Source organism: Electrona antarctica (assembly GCF_951216825.1).
Source record: "Electrona antarctica genome assembly, chromosome: 13".
NCBI lineage: Eukaryota > Metazoa > Chordata > Actinopteri > Myctophiformes > Myctophidae > Electrona > Electrona antarctica.
The window spans coordinates 41,723,732-41,744,395 of NC_136794.1; the positions used below are offsets into that span (position 1 = coordinate 41,723,732).

General features: G+C 46.8%; 1 protein-coding gene across 2 annotated transcripts in view; it reads left to right on the forward strand.

Moving 5' to 3' along the window:
* Positions 1-20,664, forward strand: part of gdap2 (ganglioside induced differentiation associated protein 2) — a 78,453-nt gene that overhangs the window by 24,380 nt on the left and 33,409 nt on the right. For both annotated transcript variants that reach the window (XM_079518387.1, XM_079518388.1), the window contains exons 8-11: positions 3,101-3,251; positions 12,899-12,975; positions 19,215-19,291; positions 19,488-19,627. In XM_079518387.1, coding sequence (XP_079374513.1) covers positions 3,101-3,251; positions 12,899-12,975; positions 19,215-19,291; positions 19,488-19,627 — 445 coding nt within the window. The remainder of the gene's footprint in view (positions 1-3,100; positions 3,252-12,898; positions 12,976-19,214; positions 19,292-19,487; positions 19,628-20,664) is intronic.

Consider the following 20,664-nt stretch of genomic DNA (forward strand, 5'->3'; position numbering starts at 1 on the left):
ATGTATAAATGATGGATAAGGGGTCAGGACAACGAGGCCTTTTCGTGGAGGGGTCAGAATAAAATTTGGACTTAAACTGTTTTTCGTCTGTAGTACTCATTAATCGGTCATCATATCGGTATCGGACGATCTTGGTCTTAAAATGCAATATCGGTATTGCATATATTAATAATATATCGGTTTTGTATTTTATACGGTAATAATTTGGTTTGAATATGCAGCCTTCATCATTGCATTTTCAGCCTCACATTTCACACTTTTCAGGAAAAGCTTTCAAAAGGGTCAACAAGTTGGAACATTTTTAAATAAAAAGTCTACATTCAAGCTGTTGATGTTGGGATAATACGGCCCAAAAATCATTATGTTGCAACCATAGTTTTTCTTATTTTAATTTTTTTTTAATTCACTGTTTATTACATTTTAACAGTTTGACTGCGGGATAAAATCATTTATAGTTTTTCACTAACCTTTGAAGAACCACTGCGCCGACATCATCGTTCCGTTTCAGGAAAATCCGCCTTAAAATGGTGTGATCCTTTCCTTTGTCGCCGTGTTGAAAAATAATCCAAATTGCCGATCAACAGGAGGAACGCTCCCGGACGCCATTGGAATGCATTGGGCCTCAATTTCCCATAAGCCTTTGCAAGCCAGCGCGACTGAAATATGTCCGGTGACGTCATCCGAACGCGTCACCTGTCCCACTGTCCCACTTAAAACTTTAACGCAAATTAAACAATGAAAACATAACATAACTCGTGAACGGGAGTGAAAGTGTTAACTTGTTCGACATCAGAAAATATCGGTCATCGATCATAACGGCAACGTTGACATTGGTTATCTGTATCGGCCAGAAATCGGTGCATCCCTAGTTAAAATCTGGAGATAAGAGGTTTTCTTTCCCGATAGTGGCGATATATTATTGTTCAGCGGTTGTGTCAGAGCTGCGTCCAGGGATGTATATTATTGTTCAGCGGTTGTGTCAGAGCTGCGTCCAGGGATGTATGCGCTGCGTTGCCAGCACTGGACCGTGGCAAACGCAGAGCAGGCGTTCCTTTGATCCCTTCCAAAAATTGCAAAGATTCATAGCCTTTAATGCTGTAGCAAAGGAAGGGGGGGGGGTCCATTATATTTGATTTTATGCTGTGTTTCCCTCAGCAGATACAGTTACAGTTGTTGTTTTTGTTCTTCTGTTTTATGATGTGCTGGCCTTTCTTTCACACAGCTATACGACTCTGGGTTTGACCCCCTGTTTGTCTTCCTGAGACCAAGGCTTGATTTAAACAGCGGCAGCTTTTTCCGAAAAAAAAGCAAGAGATTAGTGCTCCACTGTACTGTGAGTGAGAGGCGTGACATCGGGTGTTTACATGTTCTTATATGGGATCGTATGACTTTGACCTTCACCCGGCTGTGCGCGCTGGCTTTAATCGGAGGCGGTGGACAGCGTTTGCTGAGCTTGTCGTCACCTCGCGCAACCTCGTATCCAATGTCTGCCGTCCATATGGACGAGGGACGAGGGACGTTTTAGCTGCGAAAGTGTTGATTCCAAAGCAAGCACGCGCCTGTGAGTAAGCCCCAAACACAACAAACAGACACACACACACACCCGATACGCGACATATGGCTGTAGACAGTTCCGTATGGCCGCAAACATCAATTATTACACAAACTAGAGCCTGATGTTTGAGGGGAAGGACCTGGATGATGGCCCACGACCTTGAAATGTCTGTGTGCGTGCGTGAGCGCACGCGCGCGCGCACACTCTCTCTCACACACACACACTGAAACAGAGGCACTCAGAAATGCTCAGATGCGCAGAATGGAAACAAACCGCAGCTCAGCAGCAGATGAGGTCATATGTGGTGCAAATGTGACACAGATCTGTGTTTACACGCAGACCGAAACCAAAGGGCATCTAAACTGTCTGTAATTGTGTTAATGCTATCTCCCGTGTGTGTGTGTGTGTGTGTGTGTGTGTGTGTGTGTGTGTGTGTGTGTGTGTGTGTGTGTGTGTGTGTGTGTGTGTGTGTGTGTGTGTGTGTGTGTGTGTGTGTGTGAGTGTGTGAGTGTGTGAGTGAGTGAGTGAGTTCTGTCGCCACGACTGATTTCAGTCTTTTTGATTCCAGAGAAGTCAGCATGTCTTCTACCAAAAATACAAGCTTACAGCACGTCGCACTGGGACGTGTCGTAAGCTTGTATAGATCGCCTATTTTTGGGTTTTAGTTATTTCAGTCTTCCAGAATACCCTAATGATCTCAGATATTTCATATATATATATATATATATATATATATATCAAAAAATTTGTCTTAACGTCCCTGGCAATCAGTGCATAATTAGATTAATCTCGTCTTAACGTCCCTGGCTTTTAAACTGTTAACACTCTTATCGCCCAGCGTCATGTGGAACCATTAAACAGTGCGCCTGGCGATTTGCAGCTTCAGAGCCCATTTCAAGGTGACACAGACGCCATCTTGGTTGTGCTAGGTTATAATGGCATGTAGCCAAAAGACCCCCGAGAGGATCGACAGCCACCTGAGGTATGATTACTTCTAACGCGGCTAAGTGACAGGACTGCGATGGGCCGTCAAAAACACAATCCTTTGTTAGAATTGAGTTATTCACGTTTTAAGATTTTTTCATCCCATCCATTAAAATGGAGCTGGACCACTTTGGATGACGGACTAGCCGGAAATGACATCGAATGTTGCCCCAATAGACGCTCCCAGCCTGTAGACTGGTGCGCTCCGTTATAAAACGAGTAATGTTCCGTCTTTTGATTAATCTCCGTCTATGGCGACGGGCATAATTATTTAATAGGACGGAGACCTCCGTATGGGGTGATACGAGTGTTAACGCCTCAATCTGCAATTGTCTTCAACCGGTTAGCCATCATATGGCTACCAAAACATCATAATTTTACATGTTGTGTTAAGTGTGTAGGACACACGGCGCTAGTGTGTGGTGTCTCCTTTCACGATGTTTCACAAATTACATATTAGGACTTCAGTCGTGAGATTTTATTTTGCTTATGCTTTTGTGTGTGTGTGTGTGTGTGTGTGTGTGTGTGTGTGTGTGTGTGTGTGTGTGTGCGCGCGTGCAGATGACTCTGAAGACGACAGCCTGGACTCTGACCTGGGCCAGGTGGGGACGCACGCCTTCGCCAGGATGGAGGGCGACGTGGACAAGCAACGCAAGCTGGTCCTCCAGGGCCAGCAGTCTGACGCCGCCGTGCAGAAACAGCACCAGAGGAAGTGAGCTCATCCTTCCTCCTCGCGCAGCGCACACTCTGACTGTAATGAAAGGAATGGACGCGAGTCCATGACACTCATGTCCATGACCACTCTATGGGCGCACTTCCGCCCTCCGTGCAAGACAAGGTCGCTCCAATGAATTGCAGCGGCGAATGAGGCGTATTATATCTTTCTACGTCTATGCATGTCACGGTACGATTGGAAAACCAGTCGGATTGAAAAGAAATCACATTATTATGTTTCACCACTCACACAAGTGAGTGGTGAAACTCTGTGTGGGGGTCCCTGGTCCTGTTCCAGACCCACAGGAACGCGGCATAGCCGATCCGCGTCCGAAGCGGTCGAAAAATTACAGTTACTGTTTCAAATCAAATCAAATCAAACTTTATTTATATAGCACAGCCAAAGGCCGACCAAAGTGCTTAACAAGGAAAAATACAACATGACATCGAAGGCAAGAAAAATAAAAACAATAACATACATTGACAAAGGACAACAATAAAAATAGGGAGGGAACTCAAGTGCAATTAAAAGCAAGGGAGAACAGATGGGTTTTGAGTAGGGATTTAAAAACACAGATCGACTGGGCAGATCTGATGGTGAAGGGCAGTGCGTTCCAGAGCCTGGGGCCCGCAGCCGCAAAGGCGCGGTCACCCCTGCTTCTCTTGCAGGTCCGCAGACCGTAGAGCTCTGAGTGGGACATAGGGAACAATTAAGTCAGAGAGGTAGGAGGGTGAGAGGTCATGACGTGTTTTAAAAACAAATAAAAGAACCTTAAAATCAATTCTAAACTTAACCGGGAGACTGTTTGGGGTCGCGTCGCCTGAAGGTGGTCGCCGAGCGAGCTGAAGTGAGCAAGTTGCCGAGCCAAGCTTTGTGAAGTCACCTTCAGTCAACTCAGCGCCGTCCGAGTTGTACCCATAATGTACCGATAATGACAGAATCGTAGTTTCTGTTTCTCGTAAATGAACGCCCTACTTCATCATACTACAGCATCACAACATCATAGCAGGTCTGCAAGCTCCAAACGGCACACTGGAGCTTTTAGATTTTAGTGATACTTTTTTTGTGGCTTTCGCCTTTATTTTATATTTTTTATGGAGGGACAGACAGTAGGCTGACAGGAAATGGGGAGAGAGATGGGGGGGGGGGGGGGGGGGTGACCTTAGAGTATATATGAATAGAGACGGCACCCGGAGGAAACCCTAAGGCGCAATGGACATATTGGCCGAATTTGGTATTGCAGCGTGGGCAAAACACATGAACGCGCTGGTCTGTTGACTATCATTGCGCGCGTTCATGATGACACGTATGTGTTTTTGCCAACTGACCATATGTAAAATGGACCCGTTCCATTTGCAAATGGGTTGTTCCATCTATACACCCTCATAAATGTACACTACTCAGGACTGTGTAATATTTGTGACACGCATTCTCCAGCAAAATCCAGACGGAAGGTCATTGAAAACACATTTCAAAGAACGCGAATGATGGCTATGTCACTTTTTGCAAATGAAATATTCGTATTGAAAACACATTTTGCCGTGCGGAAATGATGGCCATGTCATTTTGTTTGGAAATGAAATATTCACATCACTAAACTTTGAACAGGCCTTTCAAAACCAATTGGCACACCACACTCTCCATTAAAATGACAGTGCTCATTAAAAGAACATAACAAAATAATGTTGTTCCCTTTACTCCGAATTCGGTGTACTTCTCGAGAGAAATAGGCCCGGAGGTTTATGACTTTATATAAAACTGGTCACGCATGAGGTGCAGGTGCAGCGCCTAAGTACACTCATCAGCGAGCCACTGTCTAATTGGTATCAGCCGTTAAAAGTCCAAATGTCCCGGGGATATTAGCCCATTTTGACCTGAGATCCGATTCTAAAAATGTCTTCTACATCCTGACAGTTTTCTGAAAAAGCTATAGGTTACGAAGGTAACCCTGGTTAATTAAATAAACAAGCGAGGAAGCTCGCTATGAAGATTGCGTCTTCTGACGTGATCACAGAAGCATTCTAATACACTCACAGGCAATCCATTGGCTGGGTCTGGGACTAAGGTGCACCTTGACCACCCCCCCAGGTAAAGGTGATAAAGGTGCCAATAAACCAATTAGTCCCCACTTCAAACATGTGGAACCTTCTCATGAGGCATTGCCTACAAGAAGGGCGTTTTGGCGAGCTTCCTCGCTTGTTTATTTAATTAACCAGGGTTACCTTCGTAACCTATAGTTAATTTAAACTAAACTGCACGAGGAAGCTCGCTATGAAGACCCGATACACTCCCTTCTTGCCACCACAAAGTCTAGACTCACGGGTCCCGACCTCTGCCTGTAGGGTGACGGGAGCGAAAAACCACCCGGCTCAAAAAGCCGGCGGAAAAAGGAAGGAACCTCGGACCCAGGGCCACTCCACTCAGAGGCCCGACAGATCCAAACCTTACTTTGAAGCCACGCTGAGGACAGCATGCGCCACTGGCGCAGCCGTCACATCCAATCTGTAAAAATTGGCAAACGTCGAGGAGGATGCCCAGCTCGCAGCCGTACACACCTCCTGGATAGACACTCCCCTGGAGAGAGCCCAGGACGTCGCCATACCCCTCGTGGAGTGCGCCTTCAACCTTATGGGAGGCTGCAAACCCCTGGCCGAGTAAGATCGTTCTATGGCTTCCACTATCCATTGTGAGATCCTCACCTTGGATACTGCCTTCCCCAAGGTCTTGGGGGCCCAGGACACAAACAACTGAGTTGTCTTCCTGTGTGCCGCCGTCCTGTCCATGTAAGTTCGTAAAACCCGTACAGGGCACAGAGTATGCCTCCTCTCATCCTCTGCCGAGGAAAAAGGAGGAGGACAGAATTCCACCAGGTCCACCGGTATACAGGTGGTCAACTGGTTCTTAGGCACAAAAGCCGGGTTGGTCGTAATGACCACCCTCGTCCTGTCCATGGAAAAACGTGTGCACTCCTCGCTCACTGAAAAAGCGTGAATGTCACCGACCCGTTTAGCAGTCACCAACGCCAGCAGTAGCGCCGTTTTCAACGACAAAAACTGCAGCCCCACTGACGCCAATGGCTCGAATGGCGGTCGAGACAAGGAGTCCAAAACCAGCGCGAGGTCCCACGAAGGAACCATAGACTTCGGTACCTGGAGGAGGCGCATCGCACCAGCCATATACCGACGCACTAGAGGGTGCACCCAGACAGTGCCATTCCCGAATCCAACATGGCAGGCCGAAATAGCCGCCAGGTAGACCTTCAGGGAGTTGTAAGACAGGCCCTTGTCCATCAGACTCTGAAGGAAAGACAGAATCACTTTCACAGATGCCTGAAAAGGCACCGCCTGCGTCTGTAGACACCATTTCTCAAACGCACGCCACCTCCCGTCGTAGGCCTCCCTGGTTGACCGAGCTCTCGCACTCTGTATAGTGTCGATGACACTCTGCGGCAGGCCTTCCGCGTCAAGGTTCATCCTCTCACGGGCCAAGCCCATAGATCCAGGTCTTCCGGCCGTGGATGGAAGATTTCCCCCTTCGCTTGCGTCAGCAGATCCCTGCGCAGCGGGAGCTGCCACGGATGGTCGTAGAGGAGAGGTGATATCTCCGACCTCCAAGAGCCCCACCCTGGAGCTATCAGTATTACCGCTAGGCCCTGGGTTCTCACTCTCTCCAGGACTGGAGATATCAGGGAAATGGGAGGGAACGCGTACAGCAGACTTCCGGGCCAGACGTGCGCTAGCGCGTCTAGGCCCAGAGACTCCTGTCCCGCTATGGAGAAGAACTCCGGGCATTTCGCGTTCTCCCCCGAGGCGAACAGGTCCACTTGTGGACGGCCGAACCTGTCCCAGAGCTGAGCTGCCACCGCGTCGTGTAGGGACCAGTCCGCATAGTGGCACCTCCCTCTGGACAGAAGATCCGCTCCCCTGTTCAGTATCCCCGGGACGTGGGAGGCTCTGATTGACCTCAAATGTGTGTCGCACCACAGAGTCAGGTCTTGTGCTAGTGCATGCAGCAGGCGGGATCGTAGTACCCCTTGCTTGTTGACGTAGCACATGGTCGTCGTATTGTCCGTCCTGACCAGGACGTGACAATCCTTGATGAGGGGTTCGAAGTGTCGTACGGCTAACCATACTGCCATCAGCTCTAGATAGTTGATGTGGGCGGTCCTCAGTTCGTCGCCCCACACTCCCCTGGCAGTTCTGCCCTCGTGGGTGGCGCCCCACCCAGTCATACTGGCATCCGTAGTGATGATCTTCCTCGACACGACCAGACCCATGGACACTCCTTCGGAAAGAAATGACCTGTCTCTCCATGGATGCAGCGCCGATATACACTCCGTTTGGACTGTAACCAGGCGATGACGGCGATCGTTGGGCACCCTGAGTGAGAGCATCCACCTCTGAAAAGGTCTCATGTACAGTCTGCCTAACCGTAACACGGTTATAGCGGAAGCCATGAGTCCCGCCATTTTCTGGCACATACGAAAAGGGACCCTGCGTCCCACCTGGAACGAGCTCGCGCACTTCAGAACGGAAGTCATTCTGTCCTGTGACAGCCGAGCCGTGAGGGAGACAGAGTTCAGTGTTAAACCTATGAAGTCTGTTGACCTCGCTGGTATGAGCACGCTCTTTTCGTAGTTCAGACTGAAACCCAGAGACTGCAGGTGACTCACTACCCAGCTGGTGTGGAGTCGTGCCTCGCTTTCCGACTGCGCAAGCAGGAGCCAGTCGTCGATATAGCTCGCTATGCGAACTCCCCGTTGTCTCAAAGGGGCTATGGCCGCTTGAGTACACTTCACAAACACTCGGGGGCTCAAGGACATCCCGAAAGGGAGAACTAGGTATTCGTAAACCCGTCCTCCGAACCCGAACCGCAGGAACTTCCTGTGCGGCGGGTAAATCGGGACATGAAAATAGGCGTCCTTGAGGTCCACTGACGTGAACCAATCCCCTTTGCGTATCATGCGTAACAGTGCCGCATTTGTCAGCATCTTGAAACGAAAATCCTTCAGATATCGGTTGAGGGCTCGGAGGTCCAGAATAGGACGCATCCCCCCCCCCTTTTTCTTTACCAGAAAATACCGACTGTAGAAACCGTTTAGGCTCTGATCTGGAGGTACTTCCTGAATGGCATTCTTGGCCAGCAGGGAAATTATTTCGTTTCGCAAAATGACGGCTGCCTGTCCGCTTGCCTGAGAGAATATTATCTTCTCGAATGTGGGTGGTTCTGCGGAGAACTGCAGCTTGTAGCCTTTTCTCACGGTGTCCACCACCCAGGTGTGTGCGCCGCACTCTATCCATTTTGAAACGCACCGCGTCAGAGGATTTATTGTCAGCCCTACTCTTTTTTGAGTTAGAGTGGGTGCCTCCCGCGGCAGGCATTGTGTTACCTTGGTTAACACTGGCACCATGTTCAGCCGTGGTAAAACGGCGCCCCCTAGCGACGGGGCCATCAAACTGGCATGGTGCTTGTGCCTTTTTGCAGCGCTCTGATGCGCTGTCAAAATATCTGCGTTTCGTCCCACTGCCGCGGGTCGTTTTATTGACCTGCGTGGCAGTGGGCTCATACCCCGTGTGTTCTGGCAAGGATTCAAACATTTTGTTCCACACAACATTTTTATTTGAATCAGGGAGGGGGACAGGGGAGGTACAGTATGCAACGACATCTTTTTCGCAAAAATCGGTGCAACAACGCTCATCCTGTCCGGTGCTCTCTGCGCCAGTGGCGTAAAGCCCGAGGCTACTACGCCGCCAGCGTAAGCTCTTCCCAGAACGTGGGGGCGGAGGGAGACGGATTCCATCAACGTCTCCCCGAGGCTCGGCGCAATGTCACTTACGCTGCTGCTTGTTGTTGTTGTGCGTGTGGCGTTGACGCTTCCGTCCCGCCGCCGCGGAAGGAGGCTGACCGTGAGGCCCGGTGTCCTTCTTGCGATCCTGCTGTGACTGTTGTCGGTGTTGGTACTGGCCTCCCGAAGCAGAGGGGGCTCTGGCAGCCGCTGGAGCCTTGAAAGGAGGCCTGGAGCCGCGCTCCCTCTCGTTGTCCCTCCGGTTCATAGAGCGGCCGTACGAGGATCTATTTCGTTTGTTACCTGGCGGAGGCTTTTTCTCCGTCGGCATGAAAGCCTGCGCCGCCTGCTTCTTTTTCTCTCTGTCTTCGTGTCTGGCCGTGAGATCGGCCACCGTGCCAGAGAAAAGATTGTCTTGCAGGATGGGTTGGTCCAGGAGAGAGGCTCTCTCTTTGGTTTCGGAGTGGTTTAGCCATCTAGCCCGTTCTAGTACTACTAGAGTAGCCATAGCCTTTCCCGTCATCTCCGTGTTGTACCTTGTCAGCGCGAGCGCCTCTTTATGGAGCCTCCGTAGCTCGTAGAGCTGCTCCAGATTCAATGCCTCTCCCGATGTTTTGAAAATGTGGGAGACAGAGCCCTGGAGTAGTGTGATGGCGTTAATGGCTTTCACGGAGCCCGTAAGCGTCGCGTATGCCTTCTTCACCATTGTGGACATGTCGTTTTCCTGTGTGAGAGCGAATTTCGGCTCCTTCGGTGGGGCGACTTCGGGGACATGTAGGAGATGAGAAGCCAGGAATCTGTCCATCTCGGGCAGAGATTCCAGACCCACTTTCTTCATGGCGACACAATCAAGCTCTTTCTTATGTGTGGGTAGGAAGGAGTGGGTGTAGGGGTGCTCCCAGGATTCACCGAGCGCCCCCGTGAAACCCTTAGCCAAGGGTAGGATCTGTTTGGCTCGGGGAGCGTCCGGATCCTTACCGAAATCATCCCAGGCCGTGTCCGTCGCAGCCGCCGCCGGAGTAGCTTCAGCTGGCCACGTTAGACCGCTGCGTTCAGTAGCCCTCTTGAAGACATCAATCAGCTCTGACTTGTCCATCTCGAGGACGACTCGGGACCGAGCAGGGGCTCGGTTCTGAACATCGGTCTGGGGTGCCGTGTCAGGCACCGCCGTGCTCTGTGGCTCGGTTACATCCGGAGCTGTTGTAGCCAGAGCCTCAGTCCCAGCCCGGGGCTCGGGCTCAGTCCGGGCCGCCGTCTGAGGCTGCATTCCTGCGATGAGAGTGGCTCTGAGGCGTCCCTCAGACTCCGATTCTGACTCACTCTCAGAAGAGCCCTCAGAGTAGGAAGAAGAGGAGCTACCGCTGGAGCTCTGGCTCTGATCTCCCTCCGAGGACTGTTCTTCATCACCGGCGTGTTGCTCGACGGGGGAAGGACGATCTGTGCGCCTCGTACGTTGGCGAGGCGGGGAGTGCGGGATTTCGGCAGCCGCTGGAGCCGTAACCTCGTCAGCCAGAGCTTTCCTAGCTGCTTGTTTGGCTTTCTTAACCGCCCGCTTCGCGCGGGAAGTAGACGGTAGGTCGGCATAATCACCCTCAGAGTAACGAGCGGGGTCCAATGCGTCCCGTCTCTCCTCCGCCAATTGATCGGCCACCTCTCGGTCGTCTGCCGGTTCTGGTTGTCGGATGGCTCCGTCGAAGAACTGCTTAGCACGCACTAGCCTGCGGGTTATGATGCGTGCGTCGACGCCGTCACACAGGGAGCAGGCACCCGGGTTATGAACGGCGTCGAAAGCGTGCTGCAGGCCCAAACAACGGACACAGTCCTCGTGTTTGTCCTCGCCGGCCATCCAGTTGGAGCATGTCTCACAGTGCTTCTGCAGCACCGCGGGCTTATCGTTAGCCTTGCGACGTTGGTTTCTGCTCTTCCCCGACATCACTGCTTTGGCGTTCTGCAGGCCGTTAGCAGGAGTAGTACAAGGGGAGGGTAGCTTAGCGGGATGCTAACAATAGCTAACACCGGGCGTCCTTTTGCAGGAACCACGCTAAGTTGTTATTAGCTTAGCTTCAGCAGGCTTGTGGCTAGTCAGGGCCGTGTGCTGGCCGTCCAACTAGTAGCCAGCGTAGCTGTAGCTAGTAGCTAGCCTAGCTGTCACTAGAATATAGTGTAGCTGTAGCTGCTAGATTTATAATCAGGGCCGTTTGCTGGCCGTCCGATTAACAATAGAATTTTATAGTGCAAGGAAATTCTTAACCCCAAAGTCATGAACTCACCAGTGGTGCAGTTTGTGGAACCAGAATTCGCTCCTGTCCTAGTAAACTCAAACACACTGAAATCAAGACTTTGTAGCAATGCATGTGATCTTCATGAGAAGTTACACAGAAGTGGGGACTAATTGGTTTATTGGCACCTTTATCACCTTTACCTGGGGGGGTGGTCAAGGTGCACCTTAGTCCCAGACCCAGCCAATGGATTGCCTGTGAGTGTATTAGAATGCTTCTGTGATCACGTCAGAAGACGCAATCTTCATAGCGAGCTTCCTCGTGCAGTTTAGTTTAAATTAACTATGTTTCTATGTCAGTGGTTCTTCGATTTTTCAAAAATAGCAGACCTACAAGCTCGTAGCGCGCCACCGAGTGGCGCGTTACGAGCTTGTAGATCTGCTATTTTTCAATAGCTAAAGCATAACATAATGCTAACACCAAAAGGGGTTCCCGCCCAAAATGGGTTCCCGCCCAAAATGGGTTAGATCAGACATTTGTTTACATTGCCTCATATCCTCTATCCCAGTGGTTTTCAACCCTTTTTCATGTCAAGGTTCATTATTTAATTTGGCATTTGAGCCACGGACCACCATTTGATGAGATTTAGCCTCTCAGACCCAAAACTTTTAATATTTTGTTATCGTTGGATAAGAGTTTGTCCGCAATTCCATTCTGTATTGATTTACCATCCATAGGAGAGATGACAGGCAAATGTTGATCAAAATAACAATTCTTCTACATTGTCTAATTGTGTAGAGTTAAGTAATGCAGATGTTTAACAATAATGTAACTCTTGAGAGCATAAAATGAAGTCCATTTGGTTTCATGTTACACTATCAAGAGTGAGAGATCTAGAAAAGTCCATTTGGCTACCAACTTCCCATCATTTAAGTTTAGCTGGGGGAGTGGAGGCCACCTGGAACCCCCTCAAGGACCACTGGTTGGAAACCACTGCTTTTTCCCATTAACCCATTTTGACCTGAGATCAGGATGTCAGAATGTCTTCTACATCCTGACAGTTTTCTGAAAAAGCTATGTTTCTATGTCAGTCGTTCTTCGATTTAAAAAAAATAGCAGACCTACAAGCTCGTAGCGCGCCACTCGGTGGCGCGCTATGAGCTTGTAGATCAATAGCTTGTAGATCAATAGCTAAAGCATAACATAATGCTAACACCAAAAGGGGTTTTTGAGGGTTTTACCTTTCAAGACAGGAACCCATTTTTGAGTTGTTTATTTTTTGAATAAATATTTGAAGTCTTTTCAGAAAACGTAGGTCAGGAGTAGGACTTAGACCCATTTAGACCTCAGGCTCCAGGGGGAGAGCGTGGCCGTCTTGGAACCGGAAGGTTCCTGGTTCGCTCCCCGGCTCCCCCATGGCTGTGCGTTGGTTGAAGTGTCCTTGAGCAAGACACTGAAGCCCTAACTGCCCCCGGTGAGCAGGTCGAGCGCTTTGCATGCTTTTATCCACCGTCGGTGGTGTGAAATGTGTGAAAATACAAGGTATTGTAACCAAACGCTTTGACACAGTCCATTTACCACTGAACTGTAACCTCCAGGTTATGTACTTTTAACTTGACATTTTGTCTCCTCCTGTACAGTTATAACCGCTGGTTATGTCAAGCCAGGGCTGAAGATCTGTCGGATATAGCTGCACTCAAGGCCTTATATCAAACCGGTAAGTGTTTGTTTGTTTGTGAGAGATGGATGCAGAAATTGTGTGTGCTGTACATGCGTGCGTGCGTGAGTGACATTTTGGGCATCAAAACTAGATGATTAGAGACGAGCATTGCAAGTCAATGCAAAGTCCCTAAAAAGCTTGCAACACACACATAATGCATGCGTGTGACTTCCCTGTTGCTTTCAGAAACGGAACTTCTCTTCTCGGCTCTGGGGAGATTATAGACGGGGCATCGGGATATGCAGTAATCCCTTTTCTCATTATTACCAGAAAAGAAATGTAAATGCCCGGCTGCGTGCTCACAGCTGGCGCTCCTCTCAAACACGCTGCTCTTTTTGAACTGCCAGCTGTCTATTATCTGCCTCTGTATCTCCTTTCCTGTGTTTCTCATTCTCAGGCTCCTTCCATCTGACCAGCTCTCTTGTTTTCTGTCTCTCTGACTGTCACTGGTCCATACAACCAGTAGGAGGCAGTATTATTCCACTGGCAGGCTTCACAACAAACCATAGTACACTACAGTATCTTGTACTAGTTTATTAGACATACATGTATAAACAGCAACAGAGTCAAACACTTTTTGATCAATTCATAGACATGACATGAAGAATAACACACAAATTCAATATCGTCAATCATTTCAGGAAAACAAAAGAAAAAAAAACTATGTACAGAGTGGGGAAAAAAGGGTTGATCACCTGTTTAAGGTCAGAATGGCGTCCTGAAGCGGCCAGGAGAGGTAACAGATCTGAGAGAAAGAGGAAGATTGTTCCAGTCAAATGGGGCTTTGTAGTGGAATGACCTGCGTCCAGATTCATAAACTATTCTTTTGGGAACAGTAAAGTAGGGATGTTGTGCATGTCTATTAGGGTATGGGGATGTATATAATACCAGTGATGTTTCAAGTGTGGAGGGCAGTTAAGGTGCACACATTTGAAGAGGAATTGGTACCAGTGAAATTGTCCTGCCTTAGGCTGCAGCCAATCAAGTGAACTGTATAGGGAACAGTGGTGTAATCTGTATGGACGCCTCAGTACAAATCTGCAGAGGGAGTTGTGTAATACATTGAGAGGTTTGAGAATAGTTTCTGTGGTGTTCTGATAGACAATATCAGCATCAGTATATTACAACCAAGAACTGGTGTTAACCCTTTTCGGAAGTGTTAACAGGAAGTGTTAACATCCTCAGTGTTAACATCCTCAGTGTTATTCAGTGTTACGCACATACGCTCTTTGCGCAGTGAAATCCTTACAAACACTCGCTTACAATACACGTTCCAGAGATCAGGAGTGCTGAGTCATCTGCGAACAAGAGCAATTTGCAGTCACAAGCAGCAATCATGTCGTTAATGTAAAGAAGAAACGGTAACGTCCCAAGTATGCTTCCCTGGGGAACCCCACAGTTCACTGGGAGGGACGAGGACATGGTTCCATTGATGTCAACCACTTGTTCTCTTCCCTCCAGGTAGGATTTCATCCAGTTTATTGATGAGCTATCAAAACCGATCGCCTTCAGTTTGCCCAGTAGAATGTAGTGATTTACAGTGTTGAACGTCTTTTGGAGGTCCAGCATGACCACGCCACAGAGTGTGTCTGAGTCTACCTCACGTTGGATGTAGTCCAACTACAGTAGGCATGTGTCAGTGGAGTGGGATGTTCTGACGCCAGATTGGAATTCAACCAACAGTTTATGCTTGTCTAAGTAGCTGTTGATTTGTTCTTGAATTGATCGCTCTATAACCTTTTGAGATGGCACAATGGATGGAAACGGGGCGGTAGTTGCCAGGTTCTAATTTGCTTCCTTTTTTTATATAGAGTGATTACTCGAGCCAATTTGACCTTGTCAAGCCTTTTCTGACAAGTTCACAAAAATGAAAACAATTGTCCATTGTTCAAACCCTTCTTCTTTCTGTGTCTCTCCTGTCCAAACAAAACCCCAAAATGTAAGAAGATCCTAAAAACACACATGAACTTCGCTAATGCTCATTATAATATGGAACCATTTCTGTCTACTTAATGTTAATAAAAACATGAAATTAAAAAGAATGACTATTAAAACAAAATGTCACTGGTAGGCAGGTTTCTGAAGTGTCCTCCTCTGAGACACAGACTGAGTAAAACAAAAAGCTATTAGCATGAGCTTTAGTTAGGATTTGTTTTTACGTCCAGGACAGGTTTCAGGTGTGCCTCCTCAGGAGACTTGGCTCAGATCTGAACCCATTTGATTTGGCGTTAAGAACCCGTTGCGACCGCATGGCCTTGCTGACGTGGACCCCAGGCAGGGTTCGAACCCACAACCTTCCGCATGAAAGGCATATGGTCTAACCACTACACTAGGTCGGACAATTTAGTGAGGACCAATTATGAAGATAGGTTGAAAATGGGTAAAGTTGTCCTTTTTAAGCACTAACTTACATACAAACATATACACCTTATAGGCCTACAATCATCCTCCCTGATGCCAAACAAAAAGGAGAGTAAGCATAGTCATGACATCAGCACAAACCTCAGGTAACGTTACAGATGATGACTGACAATATAGTTCAAATAGTCACACACCGCCGCGATACTTCCACCACCGCGGAATGTAATACTACAATTACATTCCTATTAATGGCCACCCAACCAGTCAGTCCGGTAGTCTACTACACTTTCACTTTAAATTCTAACTATCCTTTTCTGTGGAAGTTCTTGACTTCCGACTTCCCAGTAAATTGCAACATTGACGTGTCGTCATACATCACCAGGCCTTTTAGTGCACTTTCAGTTTCTCAACTACTGGTCGATTAACCCTTTAACTCTTTGAGAGTTTCAAGGATTTCTATATAGTTTTTAGACTTCTCTATGGCAGAATGGCGTTTTTGAATGATTTATTGAAAATTCTCTGTTGTGAATGTGTGACAACGAAAGACCTTCAGAGAAAGCTTGGCTTGTCTGCTTCCAGGGAAAAAATGAACTGAGTTGATAAAATGTTTAGTTTTTGTGTTGGAAGCCATTTAAAAGAGCCTGCATTTACACTGGGTAGTGTTTCTAGGACAACAAAAAAAGTTATGCCCGGTTGAAGTTTTATTTTCTAAATAACTTTTTTTCTGCTGGGCGTACATAGCCATGCAATATCTCATTTTAAAGGGTGAGTTGTCTAGTTCAATTAAAATAAAATAAAAAGTTTCTCACATGTACCACTGTAGATATTTTGCCATCTATAAATAGCATGGTCAGTCATGATCAATCTGACCTATCCAGCTAAAAGTCCCCCTAGCTCTGAAATGGAACATCATATAAACTCAATTCTTTTTTGGGGTAAAATTAGACATTCTAACGCACATTTTGATATATACCATGTTTACATAGTCTTACCAGTACCTTGTCTATTCATGCATGTATCTCAAAAACCTGTTGTGAAGAAACAGTTTTGATAAAAAACACATCCAAGGACATTGTTTTGATATGACTTTGTGCCCATGATATGTATCAAAATATAGACTTGAATGTATACTGTATTATAACAAAAAATTGGGTTCTTACCATCTACCGTTACAGAGTAAATCACAGTTGAAACTCGCTTAGTCAAACCATAAACCTCAGAATAGTGAACAAAATAGCCATGACAGGTCTAACTCATTGTAAAAGCGTCTTTTATTTTTTATGACTACTAACATAATACAATTATAATAAATATTACAGAAAATAAATAGGCCTACATACAAAACAGTTGTCCCCAAACTCCCCAGTGTCCCCAAACCACTGCATTCCAGTTGTTCTTGACGGTGTGTGTGTGTGTAGGCTAAATTTAAAAAAAACAACAACTGAAATGAATGAATGCATCCGGTTCAGTGTCGGAGAACTCCATCGCAGTCTTGACTCTTCGTCTTCATCATCATCATCATCATCATCATCCTCCTCCTCCTCCTCATCTGATGCCAGTTCTAAATATATAAAAATAAACATTTAGCTGTAGTCAGCCCGGCCAATAGCCAGTTGGGGGGGGGGGGGGGGGACGTAGGCTATCTGACATCGTCATCATCATCATCACACGGAGACACACTAAACAATGTACAATCATGATAGTATACAATATTCAATGAATGCGATTATCATGCAAGCTCAGACGTCAATGAAACGTCATACAGATCTTATATAATACGCTACTGTTAGCTTCACTCCCCGTCCCCCCTCCGATCCTTGTAGCAAGGTCATCATAAACACGCGTTGCTTCAGTAAACGATGCATGTTTGTTCTCCGTCTTTGTAGACAGTAAATAAAAGGAGCGAACATTACTCTAAAGATCAGATGGCCTATAAGGCACGCTACAATATAAAATACTTGTACTGCCATGCGTGCATGCCTGCTACGATACATTTGTACTGCACCGACCAACCGATCGACACCATTAGCCAGCTGGCTAATGGCTGGGGGCCATCGTGGTGAGTCATTCTGGCGTCATGATCTGACTAGTAGTAGTAGTAATTATCCAAGCATCTATTTGTAGCGATCATCTTATGATTTCTGATCACTATAGAAGGGCATTTTCTACAATAAGATTACCTCAAAACATTCCGGGTTGATCGTCTTCTTCAATGGTTTCCCGGTATAGCTCATCGGATGACGATGGGGAGACAATGAAAAAAGGAGGGAGGGAGCAGCGAGTCTCGCTGTAAGCACTGGACCAGGGCTACTCCGCCTGGAGAAGGCGACTGGGACGCGTATGGATCAATACTACTACCACAAAACTCGCTCAAATAAATAGTACTGCTTTCAACTTTTTCTGCTAGAAATCGCTCGGGCGAGACGGGTAAACAGGCAAAACAATGAAAACTATGAAGACTCCCTCTGCCCCCACTGTTTACAGGGGGTGGGACCAGCTTCCAATGGCAACACGTACACGTGTGTCACGTGACACGGGTTTTCTGGGTAATGTAGTTGGAATATAAGCTCAGGAATTTAAACAGCGCTTCGGAGCATATTAATATGTTTAGATTAATCAAAAACGGCGAAGACGCCAATTGGCGTCATTGATCATTTACGGAATTCTGATGAAGACGCCAATTGGCGTCTTTCACCTTCTAAGGGTTAAGACCCGGATATATTTCTACTTCTATGAGATTTTAACCTTACTACTACTTTGTACTACTAGTACTTTGCAGAGGAAATTATGTTAAAAATAAAAAATTATAATAATTTACATTTGGGGGATATCTTTCACAATAATAAATAAAACATGTTCTAGACATTCTAATGATCACAAAAAAAAAATATATATATATATATATATATATATATATTACAGGCATTTTCATTTATTTTTTCAGGTTAAAGGTCAAAGGTTAAAATTCATTAATCCAGATATTTTTGATTGTGAAGTTCTGCCTCTGTGGGTGGTATTTATATGCAAATGTCATGACCAATGCCCCTGCCCTTTTACCCGTCTGTAAAACAACTGCCCTTTCCAGACCATGAATGCAGCATTTACTATGGTGAAAGAAATGCAAATGCAAAAGGAGAATTGTTTTTCTCCTGAACCTTGAACACTGTATTTTGCGTTGAACAAAATAGCTGAACTACAAGCTCTCAACGCGTCGCAGTGTGAGGCGCTGAGAGCTATAGTTAGATCTTCTATTTTCGCTATTTTTGTCCAAAAGTGACCTCTTACGGAATTTCAGCCCCTGCCCCTCTGTAACACTCTCTGCACGTCCCTGCTCGGCTCCACCACATCCTGTAGTCCACACCGTCCCATCCAGGGTAGCCCTAATGACAGAGCCAGCCTTCCTCACCAGCATGTTTCGGCTAATTGTGTCCCCCAGCCCTCTTGTGACAACGGGAGCGCCTCTGTCACCCCCACCACCAACAAACGGCCCCCGTGTGACAACAGGAGCGCCTCTGTCACCCCCACCACCGACAAACAGGGCAGGCAATCGGCAAAGAACCCTGTTGTTGGACAAACACTCGATAGCAATGATTACCATCAGAATATAGAGATATTTAACAGTTCTTTGAGCAAGAAAATATCACTTACAGCACCTTTTTTAAATCGAGCGTGTGTGTGTGTGTGTGTGTGTGTGTGTGTGTGTGTGTGTGTGTGTGTGTGTGTGTGTGTGTGTGTGTGTGTGTGTGTGTGTGTGTGTGTGTGTGTGTGTGTGTGTGTGTGTGTGTGTGTGTGTGTGTGTGTGTGTGTGTGTGTGTGTGTGTGTGTGTGTGTGTGTGTGTGTGTGTGTGTGTGTGTGTGTGTGTGTGTGTTTTTAGGAGTGGACATGTGTGGCAGAACAGTAATGGTGGTCGTAGGAAGGAATATCCCCGTCTCCCTCATCGACCTGGAGAAGGTAAAGCTCATGCCTCAGCTGACATGTATACTGTGACTGTAATTGTGTGCACGCGTTGTGCGCTGCTACCGATCTAAAAGCTGCTCGTAGATCGGCTATTCTTTAGGCTTATGGTCAAAAATAACCACCGTAAAACATTGATGTTGTCACAATTATAGTAATACAAACGTGCGTGTGTGTGTGTGTGCGTGCGTAGGCTCTGCTGTACTTCATCCATGTGATGGACCACATCACAGTGAAGGAGTATGTGATGGTGTACTTCCACACTCTGACCCTGGAGCACAACCACCTGAACGCTGACTTCCTCAAGAAGCTCCATCACATCGTAGACGCCAAGTAAGTGTTTATCGGCCAAAAAAAACAAGAAGTATTTCATCGTGAATCATTACAATGTAGGCATTTACTGTAGTAGACGCTCTTAACCCATTTAGGCCTGACCTCAAAATAAAAAAAAAACCTTCTAAATCCTCCAGTTTTCTGAAATAAATATTTTCACGATTCTTCAAAAATAGCAGACCTACAAGCTCATAGCGCGCCACTCGGTGGCGCGCTATGAGCTTGTAGATCTGCTATTTTTCAATAGCTAAATTATAACATAATGTTTAAAACACCAAAAGGGGTTCCCGCCCAAAATGGGTTAATCCAGAGCGATTTACAGTAAGCAAGAACAAAACATGGGAATGCATCAATATACATCAAATACATACGTAAGCTAAGAACCTAACAGTGGAATATCTATACAATGAAACTATGCATATACACTAAAGAGTACTAAAGGTGGCCTTACACTAGCCGATAATCGGGCATTTTTGACGCTCGGGGGGTGCCCGACCGCTCAAAGCGCGATCGGGATCGGCCTGATCAACATCAAGAATGTTTGATATTTGCTCTGCTCCGCTCCGATTATCCTGTAGTGTGTGGTGCTATCAGATTTCAGATTGAAAAAAATCGGCTAGTGTAAGGCCACCTTTAGTCTCTACTAAGTTACTTCATCTGAACACATTAGTTGGTAATACCTTGTACAGAACATATCGTTGCTGTCGGGCAAACCTCCATATTTATTTTGTTGTAAAGGAACGCCCTCCTTGATCATATACTACAGCGTCACACAAAAGCATTGCTGTTATATTTATAAACATTAAATGCATTTAGACCTTAAACACAATAGGATGGTGAAAATGCAGCCATCAGGGTGATTCAAAAGCTTGTGAATATAGAATAGTTTTGAGCCTGGCTCAACGAAGGGGAGCAGATCTATCAATCCAACAGGCGGGGTGGGATGCAGTTCAGGGTCTGCGACAGCAAAGCCACGGTCACCCCTAAGCTTCAGTCTAGTTTTCGGGATGGCCAATGTCCCCCTGTCTGCTGACCTG